The sequence below is a fragment of the Mesocricetus auratus genome, unplaced genomic scaffold (genome assembly GCF_017639785.1).
Source record: "Mesocricetus auratus isolate SY011 unplaced genomic scaffold, BCM_Maur_2.0 Super-Scaffold_100010, whole genome shotgun sequence".
Taxonomy (NCBI): Eukaryota; Metazoa; Chordata; class Mammalia; order Rodentia; family Cricetidae; genus Mesocricetus; species Mesocricetus auratus.
Window position 1 is genome coordinate 84,559,928 of NW_024429194.1, and position 23,688 is coordinate 84,583,615.

The window sequence follows — 23,688 nt, forward strand, 5'->3', positions numbered from 1 at the left end:
AAACACTGCGCTTGGTCAGCCCCTCTTCTTTGAGAACACAGGCTCTTCATCCTTTCTATCTTAGATGCATAAATAATGGATTTTATTCTTTTATTTATTTATTCATATGTGTGTGGCATGGCGTATGGGTGGAGGTCAGAGGACAACCTATGGGAGCCTATTCTCTCCTTCCACCAATGTGGGTCCTAAGAATTGAACATGGGTTGCCAAGTTTAGCAGCAAGGAACTTCACAGGTTAAACCATCTCACCAGCCAGAACAATTTTTAGTGTAAATTTTCTTAAAACTTGGGAATAGAAAGGGAGCCCATAGGGCTGGAAGGAAGCACTGGCTGTTCTTCCAAAGGATCTGGATTCAATTCTCAGCACCCAAATGGCAGCTCACACCTGTGTCTGTAACTTCAGTTACAGGGTTTCTGACACCCTCACACTGACATAAATTCAGGCAAAACACCAATGCACATTAAAATTTTTAAAACGAAAGGGAACCTGTTATACTAAAATAGTTATTTAAAATATTAAAATTATACACATATATTGTATAACAGGGTCTTACTCAATAGATCGAGTTGACCTCAGACTTTTTTTTTGAAAGGCTCTATATTTTTTATTACTGGACAAATCATTCCCAACTTAAATATGACCAAATCTCCAGGTCAAAAATGTTAAGCGTCATCTGGTAGCATTGCTTGCGTTGACCACGATTCAGTGCAAACTCTCAATTCTTGCCATTGATTGTGTGAATCCTTACAGGCCCAGCTTGGTTCTCCTCCAGTGTCTTCTCTTGGAGTTGTACCTGATTTTGTTACCGGTTTTCATCCGAATCCACTGAGGAATAGGACGATTTTGCTTTTGTTTCTTGGCCAGCTTGATTCTGAGAGTCTTGTGAGAAGACATGGTGAGAAGTCGACTCAGGCATACACTGCACGATGGCGAAGGGAAGGCGAAGAAGACCTCAGACTTTTTTATTTATTTATTTATTATGTATACAGTGTTCTGCCTGCATATCAGAAGAGGGCACCAGATCTCATTACAGATGGTTGTGAGCCACCATGTGGTTACTGGGAATTGAACTCAGAACCTCTGGAAGAGCAGCCAGTGCTCTTAACTGCTGAGCCATCTCTCCAACTCCAGCCTCAGACTTTTAAGGATTTTTGTTTTGTTTTGTTTTCTGTTTTTGTTTTGTTTCTGGGACAGGACCTCTCTCTGTAGCCCTGGCTATCCTAGAACTCTCTAAATAAACCTGGTTGACTTTGAGCCATGAAATTCAACTTGTCCCCATAAGAGCTCATGAGCCCCAGCATGTGACATCTGTCCTAGGAACTCCCCAGGCCAGAGGAGTCACCCCAAGTCCCAGGCTGGTCCTCACACTTCCTGGACTCCATCTTCCAACACTGGGTCCCAGGTGCCAGCCCTGGGGTCCCGTCTCTCCTCTCCCTGACCCACTGCTGACAGCCTTCCATGGGATGATCAGACTCCAAAGTTGTTCCAAGACTGGACTCACTTGCAGCCACTCTAGAGCCCCACCCCCAATTTTGCACCAACCCCAAATTGGTCATACATGAAAGGGGACATGACACACTCTCCTCAGTCCACAACACATCCCTGTGCATTTCTACCCTGCCGCCAGCCTTGGAAGTGGTCCACAGCCCCTGGAGTTTCCTTCCACCCTAGCCACCTAGCCACAGCCCTCCAAAGCCTCCGTCCACCCTAGCAACCTGTCCATTTCACTTCTCACCACCCACTCCTCTGACCACCACAACTTCCTTGGAGATACGTCCATTTCACCACCAGACCATCCTCCCCACCTACTCCTCACACCCCATATCCCTAAGCAGGCAGCTTAGGAGTTTCTGAACGGTCCTGTCCTTCGGCCTTACCTTCTAGGATGAATCTTGCGCATGTAGCCCAGGAGCTCTTCCAAAACCAAAAGTGTGGATGCCCTACACCACACCACCTCCAGCCTCTGCTTCTTAGCCCTGAACCCTCGCTTGGCACTCAAGGCCATTTGTCTTCACCACCATCCAGCCTCACCACTGTCCATACAATCTCTACCACTTCGCCTTTGCCCATTGAGTGGCACTCCATCAAAACCCTTGCCACATATCTATCCTGTACAGGGATGTGGGTCAAGGCCTGGAGAAGAGGTGTGCATGCGTGGAATATGGAGCTAGAACACAATAATTCTCTAATTAGCAAAAGGGGGGAATATGCATTGCATATCAAAGGCTTCCTGAAAAGGCTTCATGGAAATAACAGTGCCCAACACAGGCTTGTCTTGGCACAGAACAAATGACAGGAGGCGTTAAAAATGGGGATGGGATGGCCAATTTGCCAAATATGAACCAACAGATGAGTGGAGGTGCTGATGCATGTATGGACAGAAGGTAGGGGGGGCCTCCTCATGGAGGACAGGTGAGAGATGGTTAGAAGACAAATAAAAGATGCACAAATGTGAGGGTCTGTGGGAAGATGTGGGGGAGAGCATGAATGAATGGAGAGACAGAAGACAGGTGAGTGGGTGGATGGATGGATGGGTGGATGGATGGGTGGGTGGGTGGGTGGATGGATGGATGGATGGGTGGGTGGGTGGATGAATGGATGGATGGATGGGTGGATGGGTGGACCGACCTGTGGTTGGATGAGTAGGTGAATGGATGGATGATGGGTGGGTGAGTGGAAGGATGGATAGGTGGATGGATGAGTGAATGAATGGGTAAGTCACTACAGATGTTAGGTGGATAAATGTCAGTGGGGTGGATGAGTAAGCAGATGGATTGATGATAGAGGGATAGGTGGGTGGGTAGGTAGATAAGTGAGTGGGGTAATAAGTAGGTGAATGGGTATGTGAATCATGGTAGATGGGTAGGTAGATGGTTGGTAGAGGTGGGTGGATGGATGGATGGGTGGATGGGTGGATGGATGGGTAGATGAGGAATGGTTAAGTGGACAGATAATGGACTAATGGGTAGATGTGTGGACAGAGGACAAGTGGACAAGCGGGTTCCTGGAAGGTGCTGGACACATTACACTGAAGGCAATGGCAGTTCCAGCGGTGCATGAGGCCTGGATGGTATAGGAAGCCCTTTGCTCAGGACTCAGCTCCACCCTCCCACCTGCATGAGACCCACTCTCAGACTCTCCCAGACCCAGCTCCCACTGGCCCTGTCCTTGCCCAGACCTGGGGCTCCCACCCTCAGCCCCAGTGACTTTGGGTGCAGGCAGTTCTCTGAATGGGCTGTCCCATGCATGGGAGGAGGTTTGCCTCTAGACATTGCCAGTGTCCCTTGGGGACAAAATCAACATGACAGCAACCTCCAGCTCCCAACTGCATGGGTCAGGAAACTGACACCCAGGGAAAGGGTGACTCAGCCCCAAGATCACCATGCTTCCACCCTGCAGAGCACAGACCTGAGCCAGGCCTCATCACAGCAGCCAGCAGTGATCAGGGCCAGGTCTGGGAACCTCTCCCACTTCAGCCTCATACCTAGATAAACTTCTGCCCCAGAGGGACACAGTGACCAGAGAGGCCAAGGTGTCTGCCCCAGTACTACATAGATCCACCTGGCAGATCACGAGGGTGCAGCAACTTGCAGAGAGATTAGCAGAAAAACATCTGTCTGATTAAGAGACTATTGATTCCTCTCTGAGGGAAACAAACAGGGTCATTTGTCTCCCAACAAGATCCTGATGGTCCGAGGAAGACAGCAGGTCAATGTCAGCCTGGAGGCCCCAAGCAGAATATAAACGCAAACCAGAATTCAGTCACTTTTAAGTCCCCAGCCAGTCCATGTCATGTTCACAGGTGTCTCTTTCATCATCCTCACCTCTGGGCTGGGTGGCCCCACACAGCGTCCTTATCCTAGACCCCTGTTCTTCATAGTGAGGCTCTGGTGGGCTCCTACGTTGGGACAGGCTGACCTCCTTATCTGGTCCCGGTGGTCTCAGGATTCTTCTCCCCGGCTCTTCCACCACTCCGAATCAGAAGGGTTGAGACCAGGGGCTCTGTAGACACCTTGAGTGCCTGGACTTGCGTGGTGTCCATGGGGCTTCCGTTCAGAGCCAGAAAGTTCCAGCTCCCATTGGATGCACGACAGATGCAGTCAAACAATGTCACTGCAGGAAACTTTTGGCCAGTTGCCTGTCTCTCCCTCAGACCCCTTCTACACACTTCCCATGGTACATGCACACACACATGTACACGTATGTATACACTAAAGTAATACTTAAAAAGAAAAGGGGGAAGAAAGTGAGTGTGTCCATGGCCCATCCCTGCTGGTCACCTGCCATGTCCCCATCCACCACCCAGCATTACAAGTACAAGCCCTTGCCTGGCCACACCCTGCTCTCGGGTCGCTACTTCACCGCCCCAAGCCCACAAATCTCCACTATTCCCTCTACCAGGATCACACTCCTTCAACTGTTCTGGAAGCTCCTATTCATACACAGCAAGACCCAGATGGAAAGATCCCTTCCTGCAGTTAAGGTTCACCAATGCTCCAGGACTTGTCACAGGCAGCCTCCCCCCTGCAGCTCCCACCACTTAGAACTCTCCAGCATAAAGCCTGAGGCTACCCAGAAGTTCCAGGATACCCCTAGCCTGGCCAAGCTCCTCTCATTGGCTGTTGGGACCCTGGTGACCAGTTGGAGCAGAGTCTCTGCTCCGGCCTCCAGTTGAATCTTGGGGGATGGTACTTGACTCTGACTTTTATTTCTGAGAAAAACAACTTTCTCCACACCAGATGGAGGAAACGGACAATTTCCCAGGCATGTGTTGCTTCTCCCTGCAGTGCCTGCCACCGTCTGGACTGTCCCATTAGGCCAGGGTTGGAGGGGGAGGGGACAGCTCCCTTCAGGGAGCTCCTCCTACCCGGAGGGAGTGGAGCCAGGCAGCCTGGACAGAGGGTCCACAGTGCTGGGCTCTAACTAAGCAGCTTGCTTATGATATATAACATATAATTATAATGGGGGTCCACCTCTTAACTTTCAACAGGTGACCCTGGGTGAACACACTCCCTCCTAGGTCTCCATCTAACCCTACATACACTCCCTACATACACACACACACACACACACACACACACACACACACACACACACACACGGGAGGTGCCAAAGCCACAAGAACAGCAGGGACACAAACATGGAGGTGGAATATTGACCCAACATTAACCCCAGGCTTGACTGGACAGCAGAGACACGGGCCCTGCTCTCTGGGGTCTGGGACAACCGGGCTGTGTGGGGCTGGTGGGAGTTCGGAGCACTGAAGAAGGGGGAGAGAATATTACAGATAATAGGGAACAGGAAACACAGCGGGGAGCATGGAGAAGGGGGTGTCTGGGCTTTAGGGCAGAACATAGAGCGATGTCAGGGAGCAGGGCAGTCCATCAGAGTGAATTGCCAGAGTCCAGGCCGTTACACTATGCTGAGCCCATTGCAGAGACCAGGAGACCCCATAGCTGAGAAGACAGAGAGAGGGGGAGGGAGAGAGCAGCATCCTCCCTCCTCCAGGCAGCTGTAAAAGACAACAAGCCCCAGACAGACAGGAGAAAGGAGAGCTTGGGAGGGGATAGCATATCCAGGCCAGGTGCTGCCGGAAACACTGCTTGAGCGCCTGTCTCCACTCTAGGGGAAGGGGCAGGGACAAGGCCAGATGTTACACGGAGGGTGGGGGATAAGGACCAGCAAAAACCCAGCCCCAGACCCTCAGGGTAGAAAAGGTTCAGGTATGGTGAGGAGGGGACTCCCCAGTGGCCCAGAGCATCCCCACATACACTGAGACATCCAAGAAGCCTTTATTTGGCAGCCTGGGGTGCTGTCTGATATAGCAGAACTGAGAGGAGTCCAGAGACAGAGCCAGACCAGTTGACTGAGACAGGGCAGCAGTGACGGGGTCTTTGCCATGCTAGCCTGTCCTTCCCTTGCTACATTTACAGTGTCCCAGCACACATCATACATGTACACACACATGAGCATACACACACACATGCACACACTATGCCTTCTCTCACTTCCCACTTGGATCCCTGGGCTCCTGAGCTCACCACCATAGACCAGTGCCCAGCTACCCAGCTGCTGCAGGCCCTGCCAGCCCTGCCAGCCATGTCAGGATGTGCTTTCCCAGTGCTGGCCCAGGAACTCTCATCCTGTCCCGACATCCCCAACCAGTTTGCACCACGGCTCTGTCACACGGGCACACAAGCAGAAACCCAGAAACGGAAAGACCTCACCCGAGGCTACTCAGCACTGAGCCAGGCTCGGGTCTTCATTCACTCAGACAAGATGCAGACACGCTGACCTCACTCTGAGTCGCTTGTGCCCAACACTAGCCCCAAAGGCTGCAGCATCCCCCATCACAATCCCCTCTCTAGCTTCCTGGACCACACTCTAGGATCTATCACTTGCCAGCAGGGTCCCCAAGTCCTTTTTTTATGATAGGTCTCACAGTCTCCTCTCCTAGAGCCACAGAATGGCCAGCACTTTGGCCTATGAGACACCCTTGGGCCCATCATTCCCATTTACTCCATGGATAGACACTCTGAGTCTCTCCTGACCAGCATAAACCTCCAGGGATGTGACAGGGACAGCAAGGCCTGTCCCATTCCCACCCAGACATGAGCTAGCTCAACCAGGGTAAACACCAGAACCAGCCACTGGCCACTTCATCCGCCCCAGCAGGCAATGGGCTGGAGCTCTACAAAGATGGCAGCAGAGAAGTCGATGCCAGGCTCCCTTCCAAACCGCTGCCTGTCCTGTCATCCTGCAAGCAGAGAGACAGAGTTCCAGAAGGAGGGGACCCGTCCAAGGGCACCCAGCGGCTGGTGGCAGAAGAGAGGCCTTCCCAGCCAGTGCCTGCTCCCACCACTGCTCAGCGTCGGCTGTCACCGGTCCAGGAGCACCCAGGAAGGAAAGGGGCTGCAGACTCCCAGATATGCCGCGCTGGCCACACCCAGGAGGCTCCTGAGTGTGCACACTAAGAGCTTGGGGAACTTTGCCCCCAACCCACTGCCTGAAGCTGTCAATTAAACTTCCAGGCCTCCAGACAGAATGTGGAGAACTAGGTTCAGGTAGCAGTAGAGTTCTGGATACATCTGGGGGTGGGGGTTACAGAAGTTGAAGATTCAGGCCTGATTTGCCACACGCTGGCTGTGGAACCTGGCTGGATAAGTAACTTAACCTCTATGAGCCTCACTGTCCTCATCTGTAAAATGGGTTAGGAAGGCACCTGCCTCTAAGGATGACTAGGACAGTTAAAGACAATGCTGCAGGTAGAGTCCTCCAACTAGCCCGTGGCAGGTGGACATACACTGGAGGCCTGCAGGGAGCCACCTTTAATCCTCTGTCGTGTCCCCATTACAGGGATGGAAAAAGTGAGTCTCCGAGATAGTCAAGGAGCATGAGCATATACAACCACTCACCCCTAAGAGGGGATTTTAAAGTCCAATGGGGGGTGGGAAGGAAGCTTCCAGATTAGACATGGCTGGGGAGAGGGACAGGTGGCAGATGCCATGGTCAATTACTGTCTGCCCTGACACTGGCTTGACCATGAGCAGCCAGACTCACAGTGATTCATGTTAATAACAGAGACGGAATCAGATTTTCCCTGGGAACAACGTCCTCTGAAGGTATTGCGTTCCATCTAAGGGCCTGTCGCCTGGCGTCTTATTGAATCTCCTGCAGGCAAAGTGCTCACTGAGCCGTGCGGGCATGCATGAGAGCCCATTCACCCCACAAAGCTCAACACGGAGGTAACCACGTCAGCCTTGCTCCTCTGTGACGCCCCACTGCTGCATCCCCCTCGCCTGCGACACTGGTCTTCAGTGTGCCCTGTGAAGGGACACCACCCACAGGGGGACTGAAGCTAGGAGGGGCTACGACACTGGCCATGGTTGCCCAGCAATGAGCAGAAGAGCCAGCCCCAGTCTGTGTGACTCAGGTAGCCAGCGACTTCCACAAGCCACACTCCTCTCCTCCGTGAGTCAAACGGCACAGTCTGTGCATTGCAAAGCCAGAGGCCTCCCAATTGCTAGCAAGTGCCGCAGGCAGGGCCCAGGCCAGGCAGGGAGTGGGCTGATGCACGGGTGAGCGGGGTCCCCGCCTCCGAGGGTCCCCACAGCCTGGTGGCTCACAGTGAGTCAGGCAGTGACTCAGACCTTGCTTGCTCTGAGCTGCATAAAAAGCTGAGTCAGGAGCACCTCGTTCCAAAGAACCCTGGGCCAGGGCCCCAGGAACCGGGGAGGTGAGATCAGGCTGGACTGTCAGGGACTAACCCCCATTACCGTGCCCTGCCTGGAACTGGTAATGAGGGGGCAGCCCTCGGTTGCCTGACCTGACATTGCAGGCCCTCATCCTTCAGGCTCAATTTTAGTGAGGAGCTGAGCCACCATCTGTGAAGACAGTGCAAGCAAAGGGTCATATTTGGTGGTCACAGTAATCTAAGGATGCGTCGGCATCATGGGCCAAAGGTCAGAAATGACCAACATCTTATAATGTGCCAGACAGTCCAGGCCCTCAAATACCAGCAGCCCAAATCCAAGCAGGGCTCCACTAAAGATGGACATTAGACTGAGTGCTGCCTTGTCTCCCCAACACTGACGAGGGCTAGGTTAAATGCTACCCCACCCCGTGACCTCCCACAAGGAGAACTAAGTTAAGTACTACACACCCACTAGGGACCAATTGAAAAACTACCCTAACTTCTTCCCACTGAGGAGGATTAGGTTAGACACTGCCTAACAATGCTCCCACATTGCTGGAGAGACATTTCCAACCAGGAGAGCAGGTCCTCAGCGCCAGATAGAAGCCCCCTCTCCAACGCAGGCTGTCTCTGAGCACTTGAAGCCTGCTCTGAGGTCCCAACGTCCCTGCCACAGGGTCCCTGTTGATACAGCAGTCTCCTGGCTCCCACCTACCTGTCTACTAGGAGACTTCAGCCTCAGCTCTGTGATCACAGCCCCAAGTCCCAGGTCCCCAGACCCCAGGCACACAACATCCCAGCTGCCAAATTCACACATCTGGAACATGAATTTTTCAGAGCTTAGATTATTGACATGCCCAACTTTCCCGTAACCCAGCCTCCAATCCTACCTGTAAACTCTTAGACTCCATCACAGACGTTTCTAGACTAACTAACTGTCTCTGAGCCTGGAATCCCTGACCTCACAGCTGTGATCTGAGAACTGGGCCCCCACCTCAATACAGAAACCACAACTGTTGCCACTGACAGCATCAGACTCCAGGGCTGAGGAGACTTTCCCAAGGGAGAGGAAAAAAAGACCAAGAGCGAGGAAGGGGGGAGGGGGAGGGGGAAGGGAAATGGAAGAGGTGGAAGGAAGCCGGAGGAAGAGACAGGGTGACGGGAAAGAATGAAAGTGGAAGATGGAGGGAGGGAAGAGGGCCGAGGATGAACCACAGAGGGAGGAAGGAGGAGCAGGGAGAGGAGACGGAGGACACAGGGTTGGATATGGAAGACCAGCAGCCGATGTGGAGGAAGGACTATAGAAAAGGGGTGTGGAGAATGGAGGTTGGATTAAGAAGGAAAGAAGATGGAGGAAAAGGGAAAGATGGAGAAGGACGACCGGAGGAGGGACGAAGGGGGGAGGGGGAGGGGGAGGAGGAGGACAGAGCCGGAGGGAGGAGTGGGGTGCAGGTGAGGGATGGAGGAACGGGAGGACGGATGGTCGGAGAAAGGGGGCAGAGGAAGTGGAAGGAAGACGGAGGAGACGGAGATGGGCGGTGGGGAAAAAGGGTGGAGTAAGCGGAGTGGAGCGAGGGATGCAGGCGGATGGCGAGGAGGGGAGGAGGGGACGCAGACGGGTGACAGGAGGTGCTCCAAGACAGCAGAAGCCACGGCAAAAGCAGAGGTGCAGCTGAACTTTGGCTAAATCTTTTACATTTATTTTTATTATTTTTGTGTGTGTGCCATGTCTTCAGGGGCCTGAAGAGGCCAGGAGAGGGCATCAGATCCCTTAGAGCTTGCCTTAATTAGGGTTTCTATTACTGTGGTTAAACACTATGGCCGAAAGCAACTTGGGAAAGAAAGGCTCTGTTTGGCTTACAGCTCTCGGGTCACACTCCATCCCTGATGGAAGTCAAGACAGAAAGTCAAGGAAGGAGCCAAGAGACAAGAGCTGATGCAGAGGCCATGGAGGGCGCTGCTGACTGTCTTGCTCTCCACTGCTTTCTTATACAGCTCAGTGCCACCAGCCCAAGGATGACACCACCCGCTTTGGGCTGGGCTCACTCACATCAGCCATTAATCATGAAAACGCCAATCAGGCATAGTGGTGCACACCTTTAATCCCAGCACTTGGGAGGCAGAGGCAGGCAGATCTCTGAGTTCAAGGCCAGCCTGGTCTACAGATCCGGTTCCAGGATAGTAAGAGCTACACAGAGAAATTCTGCCTCCAAAAACAAAAAAGAAAAGAAAATGCCCACGCAGAGGCAACTTGGATGAAGGTATTTTCTCAGCTGAGTCTCCTCTTCCCAAATGCTAGTTTGTGTCAAGTTGACAAAAATCTAACCAGGAAGAGCTGGACTTGCAAGTGGTTGGGAGCTGTCCGTGGGTCTTCTGCAAGAGAGCACACACTGTTAACTACTGCGCATCCCTCCAACCACCAAATCTCTTTTTGTCCAGCTCCACCAAAGGCCCCATCTCTCCCTCCCAAGCCAGCTCCACTGTGTCCTACTCAAACCGACTCACTGAGCAGAGGAGGCAGGGAGGGCAAAGCCTGTGGGCAGAGTGGCTGGAGTGCCCTATTTAGCCAACAAGTCAGCAATGTCGACGGTCAGTCTAGTTGGGTGACAGCCTGAGTTCCAGTGCTAGGCACTGTCCCACTGGGTGAGCATGGCTGGCCCTGGCTCCCAAAGCTGGAAGGAGTCATCTCACCAGCCCCTCCTCTCCAGATGGAGGCATTGGGGCTCAGAGAAAAGAGCAGCACAGAGTCGCACACACTCATCAGACAGGACACCAGCCAACAGCCAAGTAGGGACCGCTCGATGGTATTTGAGACAGCGTGTGCCATGTCAGTCCAGTCAGCCCTGCCAGAGCCTGTCAGAGTCACACTCCCAAACCAAAGTCTTCTGCAGGCCAGAGCCATGGTGACCAGCCTACCAACAGAAGTTCAGAGCGGTCCAGTGACTTATTCAACATCATACAGCACCCAGCATGCTTTCCTGTCACCTGCCAAGGTAGGCCTCTGACTTTATCCCACTGTCTCCCTGGTCCTCTAGCCTTCTCTTCTTTGTAAGCTCAAACCTCACCATGGAGGGATCCACACCAAAGGTTTACATTCCTTGAAAAGCCCAACACAGAGCTGGGCAGTGGCGGTGCACATCTTTAATTCCAGTACATGGTAGGCAGAGACAGGAGGATCTCTGTGAGTTCAAGGCCAGCCTGCTCTACAGAGAGTTCCAGGACAACCAGGGCTACATAGAAGGAGAGAGGGAAGGAGGGATGGAGGGAGAGAGGGAGCTAGAGAAGGAGAAAGGGAGGGAGGGAATTAGAGAGGGGGAGAGGGAGGGAGGGAGGGAGGGAGAGAAGCTCAACCCTCCTGCAATCACTTCTTCCACCTGGACACAGTCTGCTAACATGCTGTACCTCCCGAAGTTTTCCTCAATACTTTTGTTTGTTTTGTTTTTTTAAGACAGGATTTCTCTGTATAACAGGCCTGGCTGTCCTGGAACTGCTGTGTAGACCAGGCTGGCCTTGAGCTCACGGAGATCTGCCTGCCTCCCTCTCTCCCGAGTGCTGGAGGTGGAAAGATCAGAAGTTCAAGGTGATCACCAGCTACATGTGTAATCTTGTCTACATGAGATCTCGCCTCAAAAAAAAAAGTCTGCAACTTCCTATGAGGCCACAGGAAGAGCCCCGGGTGACCACAGAGGACCGTGTGAGGAGGCAACGCTGACAGTGTGATTTGAAGGGTCTGGCAAAGGGTTTGGCCAGGGGAAGATAGAAGAAAAGGCTTCTAGACCGAGGGAATTAAGCCCAGGAGCATGGATGAACCCATGGGCGTAGATTGTGGAGGATGCTGGGTCAGGGTACTGACGGTCTGGTGGGCTAGCTTAGGACATACCTCTGAAACCTGGGGTGGGGAGGGTAATAGGAACCTGTGAAGGATCTTGAATATGTGTCCCAAAGCTTGCAAACTGGAAACTTTATCCCCCGTGCAACAGTGACGAGAGGTGGGGCTTCGAAAGCAATAAGGGCTCATGGGTTTAGAGCCCCATGCAGATTATTACTGAGGGAGCTGGTTCCTCAGCAGAAAAACAGCCATCAGCAGCTTCCAGAAGCTTCAGCTCAACAAGACCCTAGGTCCAGCCTCCACCCTTGACATCTCCCCAGAGGGCTATGTGCCCACTCGCCAAGGCCCAAGGGGCTCGCTACAGCCCTCAAATCTGCAGGCCAGAGGACCACATGGGCGGGCCCATGGCCAGGTAGCAGCTCTGCCCATCCTTCCTTCACGTGCTGACCCCCGGGATGGGCACAAACACACCAGCCTCCAAAGGATATGGGTTACATACCATCTTGATGCACCAGTTCCGGGGGCTCGTGGTCTGGCGCAGGCAGAAGAAGGCAACAGGCGCCAGGTCTGGGTGTGGGATGTCAGGGTTGGCCCCATCCAGTGGCTCCTCCAGGCCTGGAGGGGACGGAGGGGGACTCTGGGACCCTGGCTGCTCAGTGATTCCCGGCTCAGAGGCCTGGGCTGCTGCAGATGGGGGTGGCAAGATGCTGTCAGCCATGTCAGCGTGGATTGGGGAGCCCTAGGAGGCAGAGAAGGACATGTGGGGGGTTGGCTTGACACCCACTCCCAAGCCTACCTCCCCCACCGTGGGTGACACAGCTCAGACAGCCTAGGTACAGGTACTGAAAGCTACCCGTTGCCCTCACTGTAGCCACGAGAATTAGGGGGAAAGAAACAGCCACTGCACCTAAGTCTGCATCACTTAGCCAGATGGTCATTGGGCAAGCCTAGTCAGAGTGAGGCTCCACAAATGACAACTATAGAGATAGATAGATAGATAGATAGATAGATAGATAGATAGATAGATAGACAGACAGATAGACAGATAGACAGATAGATAAAACCTCAGAATGTAAAGGTTGGGGGGTGTGGCTCGATGGTAGAGGTTATTCCCCGTACTGTCAAAATAGATAAATAAATGAATGAAAGCCTAGGGCTAAGGCTAGCTCAGTTAATACAGTGCTTGCCTAGCATGCACAAGGTCCTAGGTCCGATCTCTAGCATCACATAAACCAGGCACAGTGGCACACCTATAATCCTAGCACAGGAGAGGCAGAGGCAGAGGGATCAGAAGCTGAGGGCATGCTCAACCACACAGGTAGTTTGAGGTCAACCTGGGCTAGAGAACCTGTCTCCAAAACAATTAAAAATTAAATAATAAATTTAAAGGGGGGAGGAGAGATGACTGAGCAGTTAAGAATGCATGCTGCTATTGGGTGGGGACTGAGGGGGTGGGGGAGGGGGAGGAGGGGAGGAAGAAGGAGCTGGGATTGACATGTGAATCAAGCTTGTTTGAGGGGCTGGAGAGCAAATAAAGTAATGTCCATGACATCTGGATGGATGGATGGATGGATGGATGGATGGATGGATGGATGGATGGATGGGTGGATGGATGGGTGGATGGATGGAAGATATTTTTAAATTATTACTTATGACATGTCTCCATATACTAATAAGATAATAAAAACTTAGCCATGGTAAAAAAAAAAAAAAGCATGTTGCTCCGGGTTGGAGAGACAGCGCAGCCATTAAAGTTTAGTCTCACAATCAAAAATATAAGACTGCATGCTGTTCTTGCCAGGACCCTGCTTGAGTTCTCAACACCTATGTAAGGCTGTTCACAGCCGTCTATAATTATAGTTTCAAGGAACCTGATGCCCTCCTCCGGACTCCTTGGGTGCCTGCAATCACATGCACACACCCTCATATGGACACACACACACACACACACACACACGCACGCATGCACGCACACACGCACGCATGCACGCACACACGCACGCACCAGGATGAGAACCCAGGGATCGACAAGACTAACCTCTCTGCTTTACAGGTAGAGAAGCTGAGGCCCAGAACAGACACACAGCTAGGTAAGAGCAGAGCTGGGCCCCAGCCACATGGCTTCCGAGTGTGTCTTGCCTCTCTGGAATCCTTAATGCCTTACCAAGGGCCTCGATTTAAGTGTCTTTGACCTGCCAATCACACATTGGCCCTGACTCCACTCAGGGGCAGCTCAACATGCTAGCCTTATTCAGTTGCACTCAGCACCTCACAGGGGCTGTCATAGGGAAACTGAGGCTCAGAAAGGGGGCCGCTTTTATAGAATCAGGGGTAGATGAGGAGTCCGAGTTCTAGTTCCAACCCTCCAAATCCACTTAGGACAAGTGGTAACTGCCACTGACCTGACTGGCTCCCTGGCAGGCTAGGAAGGACAGGCAGTCCTAGAGCCCAGCCCCCTATAACCTCACCCTAGAGGCTGCACATCCCCGAAGGCTTATCCAAACTTGGTAGCAAGAGGGGCTCAGAAGGCCTGTGCTCCTGGCTGTTGCTGGCAGCTGCAAAGTTAGTGGCTGAGCCACCCTGAGATGATGGCTCCAGACACTTCTCCACTCCCACCAGCAAGGGACAGGAGCTGGTACTTCCCGACGCTTCACCCGGCTGGTCAGGGCTGCAGTGTTTTCTCCTGAGCTCCCAGTTTTGCTCCCAATTCCAGAAAAACAGCACAAGCCTTACATAAGTACCTTGGCTGGCCTCGCATCAACCACCCAGGTAGAACAGCAACCCTCCCTGGGGTAGCTCCAGGTCTTCCCATCACTGGACCAGCTCTGGAACCCACCACTCTCTCTACCAACCATCGCTCTAGCAAAATGGGACCTCCTGGGTCCCTAGGGCAGCACTGCCTCTTCCAGGCCTCAACTCACTGGTGCGTACTTCCTTGGCCTCCATATCCCTGCCTGTCCTGAGTACCTACTGTGTGAGCAGGCTCTACAGCTACGCTTGTGAACATGCACCAGCTCTCATTCAGCCCTCATAACAGCGTAAGAAAAGGATGCCCATTCAATTCACATCTCTTTCTGACTTTCCACTACCCCAGTCACTCTCCAGTGCAGTGTACGGTTTTTGTTTTTGTATCCCTGTGACTTCCGGTCTGTCTTCCCAGCCTTCAACAAGGCTGCAACTGAGAGCACAGATTGTTGCCTGTTACGTTTACGGCTGCAACTCCAGCCCTTGGAACAGTGAGTGCCTGGAACAAACTAGATGCTCAATAAATATTTGTCGACTACATAAATAAAAAGTATTGAAAGGTAAATAAACACGGGGATATGATGGGAATCGTAATAAATCACTTTTTCTTCTCTAGAGGAAGAGCTGTTTAGGAGCAAAACAGAAAGCATCAAAAGGCACCGCCAGGAACGCTCTGGAGAAAGAACACTCCAGGCAGAAGGAACGACATGTGCAAGGACGAGGAGGCTGGAAGTGGCTGGATGCACTTAAGGCGCAGAGGAAAGCAACGAGGCCAGGGTGGCCAATGGAGCCGGGAAGGGAGAAAAACTGGAGAGCCCTGAGGGATGACTCCAAGTGTACCAGAAACCGCTGGAGGGCTTCCGGCCGGGACTGGTGTGTCCGGAGCTGCATGTCTAATGGCACACCCTCTGGGGTAGCAGTTATTCCGGAAGGGCCACAGGTGGATCACAGAGAGCAAAGATGGCTGCATACATGGGCTAGGGACTCAAGAGAGGTCTCTGGGCCTTGCACAGCCAGCGGCAGCCTCTCCCGGTCATGGAGACCCTCCGTGTAACCACACAGAGCAGAGAGCCACTGGGCTGACAGGCCTCCCTTCTCTCCACTCCAGCTCCTGCCGCCTGATTGGTTCCCCAGCCCCTGTTTAGCCACACTAAGATGCCACCCCCCCCCATCCTCACACCTCTCCTAGAGATCACTACCACTACCACCTCTATGACAGTCCGGCCTCCACCCCCGGCCTGCCTCCCACACTCACCCAGCCCTCATCGTCAACTAGATCCCCTGAACGCACCCAGCCTGCTTCCCTGCACGCACCCAGCCTCCACTTGATTTCATTCACTCAGCCTCCGCCTTTTGACCTGATCTCCAGGGCTCATGCAGCCTCCATTATTTGACTTGGCCCCCAGCACCCACACAGCCGCCACCCTCCTAACTTGCTCCCCAGTGACTGCCTGGCCTCCACTGTCCGCTCAGAGCCCCCTCCTTCCTGCCTGTGACTCGACTCCTTTCCCCTTGACTCTAGCTGAAGACATCAGTAGGTCAGAGTCAGGTCCATCAGGCCTCAGAGTCAGAGTTCCTCCACATCCCCCAAGCAGCTCCTTCTTGGTGCTAGCCTGACCCTCTGTCTCCCACGATCCTTCTGCAAGGAGAGCACAGCAGAGGAGACCCACTGTGTCTGGAACCCCATCTCCATTCTTGGTCCTGCTGGCCTCTTGGAGCCTCAGCATCTCTCTACAAAGATCAGCCTTTCTCTTCCAGCAGGCCCCTATGAAGAAGCAACGTGCTGCAGAGGGAAAGCATGGTGGAAACCATGGAAAAAGAGTCTGAGCATGCATGAGGCCATGGGCTGATAACCCCGTGCTCCCCCGCCTCTGTTGTTACCACCACCATCAACACTGACATCACAATCACCACCAACGCCACCATCACAATCAACATCATCACCTTCATCACCATCACCACCATCACCACCTGTATCACCATCAACATCACTACTACCAGTATCACCATCACCATTATCATCACCATCACCATCAACACCTTCATCACCATCACCACCATCGCCACCTGTATCACCATCAACATCACTGCTACCACTGCTACCAGTATCACCATCACCATTATCATCACCATCACCATCAACATCAGCACCATTATCACCACCATCATCATTTCCATCATCATAACCACCATCACCACTGCCACAACCATCACTATCAGGCAATAATCAAAGGCCCTATCGATCCCAGAATTCCATGAATATTTCCTTCTTGGAGGAAGAGAGCAGGCCTAGAGCAGTTCAGCAGTGTCCAATGTCACCTGGCTGACACAGGGCAGTGGTGGAAAAGATGAGTCCCAGCTCAAGTCTGCCCACTTCCAAGTCCAAAAACCAAACTATGGCAACAACAACTTAGTAGGTGCATGAAAAACAGGTTCCCATCCAGGCTGAGTCCAGAGGCAGTGGAGACAGAGCTCCTGGTCCAGATAAGACCTTCGCTCTCCCAAAGTTTATCTTCCAGAGTATTCAGCCAGCACCAAGAGTTCTTGGAGCCCTTATGTCTCCACAGCTCACAGACCTAGTAGATATCGGTGTGTGTGTGTGTGTGTGTGTGTGTGTGTGTGTGTGTGTGTGTGTTCAGAGGGCCAGGTAACCTGTTTGTTCTTCAGTCAACAACCACAAAGCAGACAATGACACTGTAATTTCAAAATCAGAATGTCTTGCTCTCATTAGAACCGGAGAGGCAAACAGTTTTGGGGCATGGAGCACAGAACTGCAGCCTGTGTTCAAGTCCCAGCTCTGACACCAGCCAGCCTTGGCACAAGACAGCCTGGAGGTGCTACCTGCCTATGAAATGAGGAGGTGACTGCTCTGGGTCAGACTGCTGCCGGGGTAAGCTGGGGTAGCCCCACCAGGCACAGGGCTTGTGCACAGTGAGACCCAGGCTGTTCCCCCATACTCCACAGTGGCATCAGCCACAGATTTCTACAGTCCTGGAAACAGTGCATGGCTTCATGGTTTTCATGGTCTCCAGATCTTCACAGAGGGGGGACTCTGAAAACAAATGGAACCTTCAAAATGGCCCAACCCACTATCACACACAAACAGCATCAAGCACACATACACACCCACAGTCTCATGCTCACTTTTACACTCAGACACACTCCCGTGTGGACACACAATACCCACTGGCAACAGGCTTTCACACATATAACATACAGTCACACACAAGACAAGCACACAATACTACACACACCAGATATCTTCACATACAACCACAGACATGGATAACATGTAACACAGACATGCATGCAAACACCCCATAAGATGCAGATACATACACACAATCACACACACATATAACACAGATATTCATTATGTATACCACACACACACATACAACATACACATATAATCATACCCAGATACACAAACAGCATATGATCACACGACCAGTACACCACACATTCACAGACACATGCTCAGATGCACACACAGAAATCACAGGCTCACTAGGTATGTGGCACATGCCTCTAATCCCAGCACTAAGAGGGCAGAAGCAGGCAAATCTCTGAGTTAGAGGCCAGCCTGATCTATAGAATGTGTTCCAGGGTAGCCAGGGATATAGAGAGAAACCCTGTCTTGAAAAACCAACCAAAAAAAGAAAAAAGGAAAGAAAGAAAGGAAGGAAGGAAGGAAGGAAGGAAGGAAGGAAGGAAGGAAGGAAGGAAGGAAGGAATCACAGACACATACGTGCACGCTTAGTACATCACACAGATACACAGTCCTCACATATACAAAGCAGGGCAAAGTCTGAATTTGGGGGACCACCAAGAATCTAGTAATGCTTTGGGAAGACTGCCTCCCAGAAGCTTGCAGGCATCGTCTCAGAGCCCCTAGAATCCTGTCTGCTTCCTCTTCCGCATGACAGCCCTCCAGATGCACGATGACAGCTGCCCACCCCTGAGCCACATCTGCCCCAGGCCTCTTGTCACCAGCTCCCTCAACCATTCCTCAGATGACAATTTCCAGATCGCCTGCCTCCCAGAACCCCCCTTGGTCTAACTTGAGCTTACCCAATGTCCTCTGCAGGGACAGGGCTAGACTCACACCGAGGCAGAGGGTCACCTGCTTACTGCTGCAGATGAGGCCTTTCCGATGCAGGCTGGTGTTTTAGGGCCCAGACACAACCCAGACCCAGCACCTAAGCTTCATGGGGTCCACTGACCCCCTCAGGTCTTCTGAATTGCTGTGCAGTTGCTCAGATGGGAAGGGTTCACCACTGGCCCCCCAAGTTCATGAACTCACACCAAATTTGCTTTGGTCTGGCTAGCTGAGCCTGCCTACATTCCAAACTCCTCTTGGTTCCACTACAAAAATCAACAGCTAGCCTTCCCAGCTTTGCAGACACTCAGAGAATTGGTTCAGCAACTCCTCCTGGGACAACTAACAAAGTGTCACAGCCAGCACTGTTTGTGAGCACTTACAGCATGCCAGAAACCTAATCACAACCCACAGACATAAGCATATTTGTTCTCTCCTACAAAGAGGAAACTGAGGCACAGAGAGAGGAATAGGTATTTCCCAAGGTCAAACACTACTTAGTGGAAGAGCTGGGAGGCCCAACCGTGAGTTATGAGCTAAAATGTGGGCCAGGCCCCCCTGCCCCGCTGAAACACCTGACCGCCTGGCCCCAAACATTGCTGTGTTTGTTTTCAGGGGCCCTTGGCCTTATGATGACTATGAGAGCGTAAGCCTGTACCTAAATTCCCGCTGTTAGCACGTCTCCCAGCAGGTGCCTCTGCTGATAGCTTTGCTCGCTTTGCAGTAATTAGAGTTTTGGGTCTTACTTCAACAACTCAGGGTGCAAGTGGTCCCACAAAAGGGAACGCTGAACCAGGAATCCCAGAGCCAGGTGGGTCCAGGCCCCCTTCGCTACACCCCTTCTCATTTCTACTGATGAAAAACACAGAGGATAGTGCCTCTCTCCCTCTCAATGCAGATAACAAACGGAGAGAGATTTGGAAAGTACCTTAATGAAAGGAAAACAGCTTCCCCCTCCGGGGCCCCATGCTAGGTACTGCAGAGACACTTCTAAGTCTCGCAAAAAAAATCCTTTAAGGTAGAAGCATTATCCCAGTTACAACAAGCTGAGCTCACCACGCTGCGTGGCCTGCCCTCTGAGCCCCCAGTCAGGGATTGCTTATTCCTGTGAAGGCCGGGGTGTAAGCTTGGGTGGGGGCACTCGGGCTTTAACCCAGCCCTTGTTGCTCAGTAGGTCAGGGTGCACAGCAGGGAGGTGGGACCAGAGCCCGAATGTCCGTCTCAGGATGCATCATCAGCCAAGGCCAGCAGAAGGGGACAGCTGGCCCAGGGAGGACCCTGGAGACAAAGGTCTCTTCTGATTCCAACCCTGAAGAGACGCTGGCTCCAAGGCCCCTCCACTCTCCAGCACACACTTCTCCTCCCTCTCTCCTGTTCAAGAGGCCCGCGTTGCCAGCACCTGCTTAGGGTGTGCAGTGACCGTGTCCGGCACCCCAGGAGTCATCCACAGCCTGATTCTCACTCCCAGGCTGGCAGTTATGTCTCCACAATGCCCTCAGCAAGGAAGCCAGGCCCGCCCTCAAGGCATGGAAGCCTCCTAGAAGGCCCATTTAGCCTGTCCCATTCTCTCACCTCTGGGTCCTAGTGACCAGAATGAGACCTGGCACTCAGTAGGTGCTCAATAATCAGAAACCCAGGTTTATTTTCTTCTCTTCCAGCTGGCAGCTTAGGATAGGGAAGACTTGCTCTACATCTTTCAGGTTGCTGGGCCCCCCGCCCCCGGCCTGCGGACCAGGGATCCACAGATGTTCACGCAGGAGCAGGCACCCACACATCGGTGTAGTCAACGGCCCCAGCCCAGACCTAAGACTCTGGAGGACGTCAGGTGAACTGAACAGAGGGCACTATGCAAGGCACACACTGGGAACACGTGGGAAGAAAATGTTCTCCAGAAAGGAGAGAGGGAGGAAAGAGACAAAATGGGGGGAAGAGAGAGGGAGGAGGAGGGAGACGGGATGCCGCCAAAGTCAAGAGTGGAAAATGGGGCTTGACTTCCCCTCCCCTGGGCCTCCACCCCCAACCCAGCACCCAAGATGCAGCGCTGGGGAGTCAGAGAGCAAGACACAGGGTGAGAGACAGCACAGCTCGGGGGAAACCACACCGGCCTTGAAAAAGAGCTCTGAGCCGCTGGGGCGGGAGCGCGCGCATCTGTGTGGGTGGGGGGAGGGTAGGTCCCAGAGTCTGTCCCGGGGGCTGCACTTGGGATGTGGGACGGACCAGCGGAACTGGGCAGGTAATGGGGGGTTATGGTGAAGGGACAGGGGACAGGGAGGCAGAGGTGGCCAGGTTGTGTGCTCAGGGACAGGTCTCTGAGTTCAGAAGCACTTGGAGGCCTCAGGGAAGTGCTCCCCAGTCTCAGTGAATGACCGGCAGGCCCTCTAGGGCCAGGTCTAGAGCCAGCTAAGGCGGAGGAGTGAGCGGGAGGTTCCCACAGCAAAACCCCACCCACCTGCCCAAGGTCAAGGGGAGTCAACCGGCGGGGAGGAAGACTTCCTGGCGCCCTCTGGCGGGCTTAGAAGATACCCTCTCTGGCCCAGCCTTGCAAACGCTGTTGGTACAACCGACAGAAATGGGGGAGACAGGCAAGGAGGCTAGACAGGAACTCAGGAAGGAGGATGGAGAACTTCAGGCAAGGGAAAGAGGGGTCCCCAGGCAGGCTTTCAGCCCCTCCCCCCAAGTCGATCTGGCTGCCTGAGGAGCCTCCCGCTGGCTGGCACAGCTCTGAGCAGTCAGAATGGATCCTGTAGGGCAAAGAACAATGAGGCCCAGGCCTTCGAGGGTATGGAAGGTTCTCCAGTGTGGTGCCAGGCCAGCACAGTGTATCCAGGATATTCTCTTCCTGTCTCTGCATTCACCCCTTGCTCGGTTGCAGCTCAGCCTCTCCCGATCCCATCCTGAACTCTCACCCAGTAACCCCCTTTGCCTGGAATCACCATTGCCCAGCCCAGGACTTGGAGCTCAAACAGAAAGTTTGTCCTGAGGGGTGGACGAGAGTTTTGAATGAGTCTTTGGAGCTGAGTGAGGATGTTAATTCGAGAAGTGATTCCAGCTTCCTGAGTAAGGACAGGGAGAAGACAGGCCTGACTTCCCAGCATCAACCCCCCCTCTCCCCTCCAAGCTGGCCCTGGACCCACACCCTTGTCTGTGCAGCGTCAGAGTCTCCAGGTAGTGGCAGAGTCTGCAGGGACAAATCCCCCAGGAAATGAGGCAAAGGGCTGGCAGAGTGCTCAGGCCAGCCTGAGCCCTCCAGCCTAGGACACTGTTCACAGGCGATTCAGACCCTGTCACACCACGCAGCAACAGACAGGATTGAGCTCAAGCTCGGTGCTCCTGCTTGCTCTCTGTCTCTCTCTCTCTCCCTCTCTCCCTCCCTCCCTCTTTCTGTAACACACCACACACACACACACTCTCTCTCTCTCTCTCTCACACACACATATGCATACAGCCCAAAACAGACTCCAAAGACCAGAACACATCTCAGGGGCCTCTCCTCGGACCCCAATCTCATCCACAGCCTCTGATCTTAACAAGAAAGGACACAGCACAGGAGCTGGTGGCTGTGTCAGCTGGGCCTATCCTGAACCCCCTCCCCCAGGCATCATGACCTCCCCCAAAAAAGACCTACCCGCCTCCCTGCCAAGCCTTCCTGCCCCTTCACCCCACAAACACCACCCAACAGACAATTAAATCCCAATCAACACAAATGCTCATTATATAACCATTTCTCTGGCAGCTGAGGACTCCTCTTGGCCCCTGGAGTGCCCGCTCCAAGCCGACCTGGCTCCATGCAGCGCGACCTGGGTGGGCCCCTAGGGTACTGGCCAAGGAGGGGCCCTCCACCACGGGCCTGGAGGAAAGTTAAACCCTGCCTGGGGTTCTTGCACTCAATCCTGCCGCGGCTCTCCCTCTCTAGCTAACGCTCCCAGCTCAGCCCTGCCGGACACTGGCACCAGCTCTCATCGAGCTGGTCGCAGAGCCGCAGCAGCAGAGGGACAGCAGGACGGACAGACATACAGCCCGGGCCCCCGCCAGCAGCCTGACTTGTTGAATAAATTTCTGCAGCGCTGGTTCAACCGGCTTTGGGCTTCAGTATTGGCACCAAGAGAACTTTCGTGGCCTTGGAGAGGGGCCCGGTCAAAGTTCCCCGTCCTTCCTCCCATTGCAGGGCCCCCACCCCCAAGCACAAGATGTGGCGCCCACCTGATGGGCACGCGCGGGCGGAATGGGAGGGGGGTTCAGTCCCCAAAAATAATAAATAAATAAGTAGATAAATAAATTAATAAATAAAACGCCTCTATAAAGAAAGAGCCCAACGTGCCAAGAAGCAGACCAGGGGGCTGAACCTTTTCTTCACCCTCCACCGCCACTACCTCGCCTACCTTGGCATGGACGTGGCCGGGCGGCTGGGTCGTCCCAGGCAGAGATGCGGGGGTGACGCGTGTCCCCGAAGCCGGCGTGGAGAGGGACCCCGCGCCCCGCCGGCTCCACGCCTCGGATTCCGGGATCAGCTGCGCCCCCGGGGCGAGGGGGGCGGCGCGCGCAGGGTGGCGGGCCCGGGGGCGCGGGCCATGGCGGGCGGGTCGCCGCGGCTCTGGGCGGGCGGCGCGGACGAGCGGCGGACCGCGCGGAGTTGGAGCGCGCGGCGGGCGGCGGGCGCGCGGCGCTCCGGGCCGGGGGCGGGGGCGCGGGGCCGCGGCGGGGCAGGTGCGGGGCGGCGGGCGAGGCGGGGCGCGGGGTCGGGCAGCCTGGGTTCCAGGCTTCGGAGCCACTCGCGCCCCCGGCCCGGGCTTGAGGCGCAAGGGGGCTGCGCGCGGCGG

At 53.7% G+C, this 23,688-nt stretch overlaps 2 protein-coding genes across 4 annotated transcripts in view; both read right to left on the reverse strand.

Moving 5' to 3' along the window:
- Cacna1i (calcium voltage-gated channel subunit alpha1 I) overlaps positions 1-23,415 on the reverse strand; it is a 110,873-nt gene extending 87,458 nt beyond the window's left edge. Inside the window, exons 1-2 of one of the 3 annotated variants that reach the window (XM_040754106.1) lie at positions 23,251-23,415; positions 12,513-12,763 (exon numbers count right to left, since the gene is read on the reverse strand). In XM_040754106.1, the coding sequence (XP_040610040.1) occupies positions 12,513-12,742 (230 nt within the window). In that variant the 5' untranslated portion in view covers positions 12,743-12,763; positions 23,251-23,415. Of the gene's footprint in view, positions 1-12,512; positions 12,764-18,843; positions 19,561-23,250 lie in introns of those variants that run through there. The other 2 variants (XM_005067001.4, XM_040754107.1) reach the window with 2 other exon arrangements.
- On the reverse strand, positions 625-910 carry LOC121142935 (60S ribosomal protein L39-like). Its single transcript, XM_040754108.1, has one exon. The coding sequence runs from the start codon at positions 893-895 to the stop codon at positions 746-748; it is 150 nt and encodes a 49-aa protein (XP_040610042.1). The 5' UTR covers positions 896-910; the 3' UTR covers positions 625-745.
- Positions 23,416-23,688: the final 273 nt, after the last annotated feature.

Coding starts and splice junctions, on each gene's coding strand:
- LOC121142935 (XM_040754108.1), bottom strand. CDS start 895: ATGTCTTCTCACAAGACTCTCAGAATCAAGCTGGCCAAGAAACAAAAG.